Consider the following 11,476-nt stretch of genomic DNA (forward strand, 5'->3'; position numbering starts at 1 on the left):
CATAGTGCTATATTTGGACCTGCTTAAAAGACAATGCATTGGAATTATTCCTTCTAAAGCAGGTTTTATATCTCTCTCTTCTCTTGCTGTCCAGAGTGCATGATACAGATATACTTAAACATACATGATAGCATAGGGCTAATAATGTAGACACTATACAAAACCTGCTTTGTGCCTTCACATATACTACCATGTTATGCACTATCAAGTGTTTTCTGTTGTACCTAACAAAGCTTTACATTTATAATTTTACCTTTGACTGATCGCTTTTCAATCTATGTACTTGTTTTTCATGTTGATGAATTGATGATTGAAAGAATAAAGATGAAAAAAAAAACGCGAATATTAGGGAAGGACCTACATCAAATAATTAGAAGGGGTGAGGCTTCGAACCTAGGTTGTCTAGCCCACCACCTTGTGGAGCTAGCTGGAAGACCCCCTGGGCGTTTCTCAAAGAATAAAGATGAAAAGGTGGCTGATTGGGGTTTGGGTAGCTGTGTGTTCCTGATTTCTGGGATCAATTCATGCACGATGGATTAATGCAAATTGCTTAACTGGTCACAAAGCTGATGTATGTTTGATTAAGGAGTAACGGTTCCTGAATGGACATCTCACTTATGTCCAAATTGTTGACTATTTACTCGATGGCAACCCAGAACTAGATAAATTGCTCTTGCATAAATAGCTCTGTTCAACTTCAGGTGAATAACATCTGTTAGCTCAGGGTGTGATGCCTCCTATGGACATGGCAATTCTGTTGAGCATCTCAATTCTGTCCCTATGTACTCATGCAGAACTAGATAATGCTGCTACATCAGTAACTCTGTCAAATTTAAGCTGCAGTAACTGTAGTGGAATTATGAAATATCCCATTTTGTTGTCCGAATGTCCATTTGAACTTTTGATGGATTATTTGTGAAAGGTGTTTAGCTCACATGTCGCATCTTTATATATCTCCTGCAATTTGAAAAACTGCAATCGGTTCATTACTTATTTGATTGACATGATTCAATTGGGGGAAATATGTTCATATTTCTCTCGTGAACAATTCTTTTCAGGGCAATGTGCAGCATGGGTACACTGGTCGCAGTTGTGTGCCCCTAGAAGGCCTTGTAAAAAGCCAGGAGCTGATCGCACTTCATAGAAATCTGATACTCTGCATGTTTTTTCCAAAGAAACCATATGAAGTGTTCCTGGAATTTGGCGGATATGGCCAGAGTGATATCCTCATAAGGAAATCAAAAGCAAGGGTATGTATCACACTGAGTCAAATTGTTGTTTTCCTTTTGCATCTCAATTTGTGAATGGAGACATGCATCTTAGTGGAAATCCAGTGGTGTTATGCAGGTTATGAAGCCCTCATTCACAGTTGTCCGTGATAAAAGTACTAAATCCTTCATCCTTTTCATTCGGGGCGCTACAAGTGTTAAGGATTGTTTGACGACAGCGACTGCTGCAGAGGTTCCATTTCATCATGTGGTGTTAAAAGAATGCCGTGTTTCCAATGTAGTTGTTGGGCATGTGCATTGCGGAATGGTTGCAGCGACTCGGTGGATTGCAGATCAGGCCTTTCCCTGTCTCAGCAGAGCAGTTGAGCAATTTCCAGACTACAGAATTAAGGTGATTATTCAACCTTTTCTGAAACATTGTGCTTTCCATTTCTTGCAATAAGAGGAAATAATTAGTATATGGCACAGTGTTTCACAACTTAACATTGAATTAGCAAAGATGTGACACTAAGAATGCAGATTACACGAACCATCCTTTTCTTGATTTTGTAAAACTTTTCGTGGTAGCTTCAGCAGTTGCGTCACATGGAAGCCCCATGCATTTTTTTTTCACAATACATTTATCTATATATATAACCCCTTCTTCTACCATCTAATTGTTCCGGTTAAATATTTAGGTATGCCAAATTAATAAGTCAGTGTGTGTAGTGTCAGAATGCTATATTTTGGAGATCAATCACTCCAAGGTTGCCTTCATTCATAGTGGTTTGGTTGTTGGTTGTAGGTTCATGGTGAGCTCGCAGCGGTGGATCCAGCAGCCCCAATAAAAGAAATCAGGTGTTGCGCATGGCGGACCAAGATCGGCCGCCCATGGGAGATTGTGCTCTGCATCTACGACTTCCCCCAACATCGCCGTTCTCCATGTACAAAACAATTCCAATTCAATCATGTCCTCCGGCATTTGTTCTTGATACATCAAAGAAAATTGTCTATTTTGGATAGAGCATGTTCATCCCGGCCTATCCTCTCTAGCTGGGCCGCATGATGGAGGCACCGGACGTCACCCTCCACACCTAGTATATGCAAGAAACAAACAAGAAATCATTTTTTGAGGGTGTTCTTCTAGATGCTTATAAGTGGTTGCAATTTTTCTTCCAGTGGAATCAAAGGTGTGTTTTAGGGTTATAAGTGGTTGCAATTTTTGTTGTTCCTGTGCAATGCAGCACTTAATAACAAGTGATTGGATCATAGGGTTGCTGCTTGCACCATTTTGTACTGCTATGCTTGTTTCTCTCCCAACACAATAACCCCTTATGGAATTCAACATCGAATCTATAGATGTGTCAACATTTGCATCGTACACTGAGCACTGCAGCTCTGTGCAGGCGGCGCGCCAAGGCGTGCCCAGTCATCTAGTAATACTTATAGGGTGCACAAGATCAAGAAGATGGTAACACAGATGTTTATACTAGTTTAGACTCGAGAAGAGAGGTAATCCCATAGTCCAGTTGTATGTAGATTGGATATGTGTGTGCATAGTACGGGGTGTGAAAAACACGTAGCGCGTATGAAGGAATCAATCAATCACCCATATTAGGTTTTCGGGCAACCGGCTAAGGTTGATAGGTTATCCCTTATAATCCGGATACCCACAACCTATTTACGCAGGATAAGATTTATAGGCTTATCTTTAATCGCTTTCTTAGATTACAAGTTAGCCATACGGGCCTAGGGCACTCGGCCCACCCAACATGAGGTACTTGGGTACCATGTAGCCCATGTTGAATTTATAAGCACATAATGATTTAATTTATTCCATAAATAAATCATGACATTGCAGATGTAAACTAGCATGAACGCATCATTAAATCTACACATGTAAACTAAGCAGTAAAACGTGAACATATCAAATATGCGCAACATGTTGAACACGTACCGAGAATTCTAGAAGACCAGTTGCTCAGCAGGAATTACTCGCGGTTGCGGGCGTTGACGAAGGCGCGCAGCATGCGAGTAAATAGGAAGACGAGCCGTTGTGGTCGAACAGGGAGCAGTCGTGCGAAGCGCTTCCCAAAAATCTTATTGCCGCCTTCTCCTGGTGCAGGACGTCGAAGGCAGAGGTTCTGAAGACCTATTCTCCCGATTGCCGGTGCACGCCGACGAGTGGGATGGAGTAGACTACGAGCGACGACACAGTACAGAGGAGGAGGCAAACCCTAGATTGATTTCGTGTGTGTTGCGTGGAGGTGGCGGCTCGGTTTTGTAGAGAAATGTCGCTTGGTCAGGGCGCCCGCACGATCTCCACTCCGCGTAACCGAACCGGATAAGTCGCACGTAACCTATCCGAACTCCATGTCGTTTTCACATACTGGATTTTTCGGAATGTTTCCAAAACAAGCAAATCTGAATTCGAGTGTTTCCAAAACAAACAAAATCTGAATTTCCCGCAGCAGAACAAAACTGCAAAATGAGGCTGCAACTGCGCAAGGGTGAGGGACCAATTTTGGCGGACCATTTGACGCGTATGTCGTGCACGCGCCATGCCATGCGAGCCGAGCAAGCACACGCGTGTTCCCCCTCTTCTCTCCACCTCACATGCTTCAAGTGGATAGGAGGGCATCCTATCTTTTAAGGAGGTCTCCATCTCCTAGAATAAGCAAGGTGGTACTAAACTCCCCATGCATGACATCTCATGAGGTGGGCTTTTATGATTTTACAAAGAATTAATCTTCGAGTGGGTTAAGGCCCATCTATTAATTCCAACAGCCCTTAAGGAGGTCTCCGTCTCCTAGAATAAGCAAGGTGGTACTAAACTCCTCATACATGACATCTCATAAGGTGGGCTTTTATGATTTTGCAAAGAATTAATCTTCGAGTGGGCTAAGGCCCATCTATTAATTCCAACAGCCCAAGTCACATGAACTGGTGCTATGTGTATATAAGTTTCTGAGAGTTCCTTTAGGCTTCATGAAACTAAAGAGAACAATTCAAACAATAATAGCTTTTTAATGATAGTTTTGTTTGAGACATTTTTGTGTGCGGCGTGGCGCCGCGCAATCATTGGAAGTTCAGAGAATTCCGAAATAAGCGAACAATTCTCACCTGCAGAGAATGTTATACGGTTTTGCAGCCAATTTTATACAACTGTCACTCATTCACTTTCCAAGAATACACCAAGAGCTTCATAGATATAGCATACAAAAGATTAAGAAAAATGGCAGAGTCTGCATTAGCTCAGTCCTCATCCACAAAGATTGTTTCTTGCTTGAAGAGTCCCCCAAACACGGGCCTCACATCCGGCTTGGATTCCGGCTGCTTTGGTGTTGGTCTTGTCTTCTGCGCCGCGGGCTTCACAACAGCTCTCTGTGGTGCCAGCTTCTTTGCTTTTGCCTGGCCTCTCACGGTGGCGATCTGCGCTTTTGGTTCCACCTCGTCTGAGTCCTGAGTGGCCACTCCTGCAAGTTGTGTGCTGAGCTTCTCCCAGGAGAAGTCCGTGCCGAACCCTTTGGCTCTGCTCAGAAGGTTCTCCAGAGAAGCTTGCGCCTCACTTGCAGCTGCCTCATCAGAGGGCGTCTTCTTCTCCCCGGCTTTGACCGTAGTAGTGTCCTCTTCTGCCTGACGAGTTCGCTGCGAAGCCCGAGTCTCCTCTTCTGCCTGTGCTTTTGCAACAGCATCTTGGTACTCCTTCCTTCTACTGTCCTCAGGGATAGCTCTGAAGAGGGAGTATGTGTGCAATGCCACACAGAGAGTAAGTAAGCAATTGTAAGAAAGATTTGAAGCATCGAAAAAATTTGACATTCAGAAAAGTAAGGGCCTGTTTAGTTCCAAAAAGTTTTTCCCAAAAACATCACATCGTATCTTTGGACACATGCATGGAGTATTAAATATAGATTTTTTAAAAAACTAATTGCACAGTTAGGAGGGAAATCGCGAGACGAATCTTTTGAGCCTAATTAGTCCATGATTAGCCATAAGTGCTACAGTAACCCACATATGCTAGTGACGGATTAATTAGGCTCAAAAGATTCATCTCGCGGTTTCCAGGCGAGTTATGAAATTAGTTTTTTTATTCGTGTCCGAAAACTCCTTCCGACATCCAGTTAAACGTCCGATGTAACATCTAAAAATTTCCTTTTCGCGAACTAAACAGGCCCTAATACTGTTGTCAACTGAACATTGTAACTGCCCATCAGAATTTAGGAGTGAGAAAAACGATTTCTTTTGGAATTTTATTGTCAATATATAGGCTGTGTTCGGGAGGTGAGGTTGGGAACTTACCACCCGCAAAACACGCACCGTTTAGCAATTTGAAAAGCATACGCACGGAAAAAGAGAGAGGTGAGTTGGGAACTTAGTAGAAAGAACACAGCCATAGACCTTTGGTTAAAATGTATCGTCCTTTGGTTACAATAGAACCCATCAACAAGGATAGCAGATGCTGGCCACAACTTTTGACAAGATGCCTTAGGGCATCGAGGTTTCTTTATACAAGAAGTTGCCTTCCAACAATAAGGCAAGGAATGGTGAGCCATTTTGGTTTTGTGCCAATTCTTGCCTTATCAATTCTTGGGTAGTTTTGAATAGTGCATGTTAGCATTTTGGATCGGAGCCAATTTTTACCAAATCAATAGAGTGGAGCTAGATCTATACTATCAAAAAATTTTGCCCAAGGTTTGATACTACTAATATTTTGGTAGGGTTTCAAACCAAACAAGCCCGCTATGCTCTAACCTAGATCCCTCGTTTCTATACTCATAAAAAGGAGTAGTGGTGAACCACTACCAACTCCTAACTTTATTTTAAGGAAAAAAAACATGTGAGGCTAGAGGTCCGATACGTCAACTACTTCCACTATCTCTTTACTTTTTATGGAAAAAAAGATTAGTATGGGGCTAAAAGGGTCCACGTGCGATTAACAAATATGTAGAACAATTAAGAAATGTTAATAATATTTTTCTTTAATTAAAATTCCGTTGCAACACACGGACAACATGTTAGTCAGTAGAAACATGCTTACTTGAGCACTAAATAGAAAACTACTAATACCAAAAGGATCAAATAACAATTTGTTGGAGAAAAATGCATATGGGTTAGTCTACTCACGAGAAAGCCTCCTCTATGGTCTTGGATGTTACTGATGAGCTAGTGGAAACTTGGACAACCTGGAAAATGACAAATTTATTCATGATGAAGTTAAAAATCGAGTAAATAGGCAGCCACAATATAAATTCATAGTTGAATTACACAGATTATTTATCAACATAATCAGTTGGTTGCATAATGGAGATACAAAAACAGTATACAAAAGTGTTTTTCAATACAAGGTTAGAACAATTCATGGACTGAGTTAGGCGGGCCAGTTTCATTACTATAGCCAGCTTATTGTAGCCCCATCGGTGTGCAACCATTGACTATATGCATTAAAAAATGAGAAATTTTAATCCACTGTAACTTCTATGCAAAGTTGTGTTTCAAATTTCAGAAGCTTGAATAGTACCATATATTTATTTCTAACATATCTATTGCTATGTATATGCACTCTAACATATCTATTTATTTCTCCTGCACGAACTGTCAAACGATTACATTTGGTTTATGCTTCCAGATGGTTACAGACAAAAAATAAAATTGTTGTCTGTGTTGGAAATGGCCAAGATCGGAGACACACAAACACGAGAGTGAGTAGCAGAGCTTGTGAAGCTTGACAATGGCAACGAACGCCCTGGCAACGAATGCCGGCTTTTCTCTATTTTCACTCGGTGATCAACAACAGGATGAACATGTGCTTGTATAGGCCCAGGGTGACGCACAAATGGAGCACGAACTCCTTCCCCGGCCTTTGCTCGCACGATCCGCACGTCCCGGCTCACGCCATGCATGAGCACAAACTCAGCGCACGACGCGGCCGCCAGCGTCCGCGCACGACGCCACACTCTCCAACTGAACCCGATACACACGCTCGCAGCTAGCTAGCCTGCGCTAAACTCGGACGAACCTCCACGCGACGGACGCGTTCACAACAAACACACACACGACGCACGCCGGCACGCGAACTGACCTGAACACACACGGTCAGGTTTATTTCCTAACAATCACCCCCTAAACCTGACCTACAGGACCGTCGGCTCGTCGTCGGCAGAGGCGAGGAGCGCCTCCTCCTTCCTTGGCTTGCGGCAATCCCGGGAGAGATGGCCACGAACACCACAATTGTAGCACTTCCCTCCTGGACGGCGCGGACGCCGGTTTACCTCGGAGCTCACACTGCTGCCGCCGTCGTCATTGTCGCTGTTTCGGCCGTCGTCCTTGGCGCCGCCCTCACGCACGCGCTCCTTGTCGCGACGCTGGCGCCGACGTGCCTCCCACTGCTCCTCGGTGAGAAGTAGCTGCTCGCCATGGGCCTCCACGTGATCTTCAGCGTCGGCGTCCTCCGCCACTTGCAGGCGTCCGACGAGCTCCTCGACGGACATAACATCCATGTCCGCGAGCATCTCAATCGCAACCGCGACTTGCTTCAACCTCTTCGGGACCACGCGCGACCTTCTTCACCACGCGACTGTCTTCCATCTCCTCCCCGAGGTCGCGCAGGCTTGCGGTGAGCCCGTTGATGCGCATCGCAAAGTCACCAACGGTCTCCCTGTCGCGGAACGCCATGTTCTCAAACTCCTTCATGAGGCGTTGCACGCTCGCCTATTTCACGCGATCGTCGCCGGCTCGCATCTTCTTCACCGAGTCCCATGCCTCCTTCGCCGACGTCTTCACGGCGAGCCCAGCCTTCATCTCCGATGGCACTGCACGCAAGATGGAGGCCAACGCCCGCCGATCCTTGGCGCGGTCGTTGGTGACCGCCTCCACTGCGTCCCACAACACCAGCGCCTCCAAGCTCACCCGCATAACCAAGGCCCACTGATGATAGTTAGCCCTGGTTAGCATCGGCAGCTCCACGACGCTGAAATTGGGCACGACGCGCTCCACCACGGCCTGACGCGGTGTGCTGCCATAACCGGTGCCGCTAGAGCTCGAGTCCTCGATGCGAAGCGTCTTCGGCGGCGTCATCATCTCCCCTCTCTAAACTCGCTCTGATACCAAATGTTGGAAATGGCCAAGATCGGAGACACACACAAACACGAGAGTGAGTAGCAGAGTTTGTGAAGCTTGACAATGGCAACGAACGCCCTGGCAACGAATGCCGGCTTTTCTCTATTTTCACTCGGTGATCAACAACAGGATGAACATGTGCTTATATAGACCTAGGGTGACGCACAAATGGAGCACGAACTCCTTCCCCGGCCTTTGCTCGCACGATCCGCATGTCCCGGCTCACGCCATGCATGAGCACAAACTCAGCGCACGACGCGGCCGCCAGCGTCCGCGCACGACGCCACACTCTCCAACTGAACCCGATACACACGCTCGCAGCTAGCTAGCCTGCGCTAAACTCGGACGAACCTCCACGCGACGGACGCGTTCACAACAAACACACACACGACGCACGCGAACTGACCTGAACACACACGGTCAGGTTTATTTCCTAACAGTCTGCACTTCGGACTATTATATCTGTTGCTTCAGAATATTGGTCAAGTATGTATGTTCTCTTTAATCAAATTGACACATCTAATTAACAGTGTCTGTCATGAATATAATAACCACAAACGCGAGGCAATCTACTTCTGAGTTCTGACTAATCACAAGAACCTTCCTGTTCCATACAAGTTCCTCGTGGGACTACCAGGGCAGAACTACCAACAGAACAGAGTGCCTAATTACAATGATGCTTTCAAATGCGTTGGCATGCAAAGGTTGAACATATGGCACATGTAAACCAGTACCTTGTTCTCCGCGACTGCCACGTTGGAGAAGATATCTGCCACAAGACCAGCAATCTGCAACTTGGACACCTACAGAAACGCACAAAACTATGAATGTAACGAACCTTCATGTAGACTATTGCATCATCACAGTATTGTATACCTTGCCGGTTTCTGTTGAGGAAGTAGTGCTGGACGCGCCCTCTTTGGCCAGGACCAAGCCATAGGTGCTCTCAGGGCTGTAGTCATCTGTGAGTGACGTCTTGATGAGAGTGTACCTGACGTCGGTCTCCACCACCTTAGCCAAGAACTCGTTTAGTGGCAAGGACTGCACACGGGAGAAGAGGTTCGAGAAGAAGGACGTGAACCCGTCGAGCACATTGTACGTCGACTCACCACTGGGGTCACCGGCCCCCAGGTCGTACACCACCACAACGTGTGTCACGCCGGCAAGGTCAGCAGCCTGCACAACTCGGAGCGCCTCGTCGGTGGTGACCACACCGCCGTCGGGCCCCTTCTCAGCTGCGCCGACTGTAACCACCACCTTAGTTGCCGGGCCGATGGACTTGGCGATCGCCTCGGGGTCCTCGAAATCGGACTCCACCGCGTTGAGTCGGCGCGCCTCGGTGGGGGAAATGAGCCGGTACGCGGAGGCGAGCCGCGCCAGCTCCTGGGCGGACGCGAGGTCCGGCACCCCGGCGCGCACGGCGAACCCCTGCCGCAGCAGCGTCTGCGCGATGCGAACTCCCGCCTGCCCCGTGGCGCCCGCGACGAACACTGTCTGCGGGTCCTTCCTCCCCCTCCCGCCGGCGAACAGAGACCCAGCCGCGGCCGGCGGGAAGGCCGGTATCAGCGACCTTCCATCCGAGAGCTTACCGAAATCGGCGAAGAACGACCTCTTCTTCGGCTCGTCATCCGCGCCGGCGTCCTTGGAAGGCTTGCCAGGGCCGACACGGCAGAGGAAGGTTGTGGCGGCACGGCGGCGGGTTAGAGGGGTGGAGAGGGGGCGGAAGGAGGGGGGGTTGGAGGTGAGGGCGGGAGGCATGGCAGGCGTGTCAGGTGGTCGAACAGGTGGTGGGCATGGGCGCCGTGGGATGAGGAAAGTGTGGAGATGGGTGGGGCGCGCCGACGCGTGGGGGATGGCATTGGCATGTTTGGATTGGGGGGAGTGGCTGGGGAGCCTATAGGGAGAGGCCATGTGGGTCGCCGTTTATCTCCATTTGGCCGATTGGCGGTCGTGAGTTCGCCGCCCGTCGTTCCCACAGGACCCACCGCCACGCCCAAGATCGCGAGCGTCTCTGTCGCATCGCATGTATGTGGGGGCATTGTTCCGAGGACACAGCCTGCAGCTTGTGTGTCTGAGAGGAGTCAAAACGGTGGTGGTAAATACGGGACCCTTCTCATGCAAAAAGACTGACTTTGGCCATGTTTAGCTGTTTTGGCAAAAAAAAAAAATTTGACGTATAAGGACACACATTTAAAGCACTAGTCAGCGTGCACGTGTAAGGCACGTCGATACCTATTGAATGGAATCAAATTTAAAAGAGAGTATTGAGCCTTGGTCCTAACAAAATATATGATTTTTCATACAAACACAGTGGTGATAAACACAGAAAAAAAACATGTTTCGAAGATCCAAATACCACGTTACTATGTACTCAAGAAGTAAAAAAATAGAAGTCCAAAAATTATCTGATAAGATGCTTTATTTAATATGCAATATCCTTTTTATTAAAAAACAGAATATATATATATCAATAGAAGGACTTATGCATTAAAGCAAGACTAACTGTTTGTATACGCTGACAATTAAATGTCAAAATGTACTTAAAGAAAAGGAAAATCACATAATACAGTTTGAAATTTGAAACAATAAGGATATGTCTAAGATTTTTTACAAGATACACATAATTTGCACAACACAACATTTATACAGCAATCATTGATTAGATATTGCTCAAGAGAGAAATAAGAATACTTTAATCATAAATATACATAATAGATCGTGTAATTCTAATCATGAGTTTATCCCATCTTTGCAGAGCAGGTCATGAAGGGCATACAAGTAAAAAAATTGACATTCATCGACAAGCTTAACTATACTTTGATTCTTGTTTCTGCTTGATACCTCTACTTTCTTGCGCTATGATGGCAAAATCTATTTGTTAGATAAAAATTATTAAAATTAAAGATAAAAAGGAATAGGATCAAAACTTGAAAATTGTATTTGTATGATGCCTTGTGTATATCTGGTCATCCCAGATTTGCAAGCATTAATGAAATTCAGAAGCGGCTTCAGGTTTCCAGGAGAAGTGTATACCATCATTTGGACCACAAAATAGTGATAAAGAACACAGATAAGTGTGAGTTAAAAAAGACTAACCACAAGGGAAAAAAACAAGTGTAAGAAGCAAAATCAAAAGCACCATAAATCATCAC

General features: G+C 46.0%; 1 protein-coding gene across 1 annotated transcript; it reads right to left on the reverse strand.

Moving 5' to 3' along the window:
- Positions 1 to 4,305: 4,305 nt before the first annotated feature.
- On the reverse strand, positions 4,306 to 10,169 carry LOC127774023 (protein PLASTID TRANSCRIPTIONALLY ACTIVE 16, chloroplastic). The gene is made up of 4 exons (XM_052300293.1): positions 9,201 to 10,169; positions 9,059 to 9,127; positions 6,333 to 6,391; positions 4,306 to 4,941 (listed from the first exon to the last, which is right to left on the reverse strand). The coding sequence occupies exons 1-4, from the start codon at positions 10,080 to 10,082 to the stop codon at positions 4,464 to 4,466; spliced, it is 1,488 nt and encodes a 495-aa protein (XP_052156253.1). The 5' UTR covers positions 10,083 to 10,169; the 3' UTR covers positions 4,306 to 4,463.
- Between the last annotated feature and the right edge of the window lie 1,307 nt (positions 10,170 to 11,476).

Source organism: Oryza glaberrima, chromosome 5 (genome assembly GCF_000147395.1).
Source record: "Oryza glaberrima chromosome 5, OglaRS2, whole genome shotgun sequence".
Classification (NCBI taxonomy): Eukaryota; Viridiplantae; Streptophyta; class Magnoliopsida; order Poales; family Poaceae; genus Oryza; species Oryza glaberrima.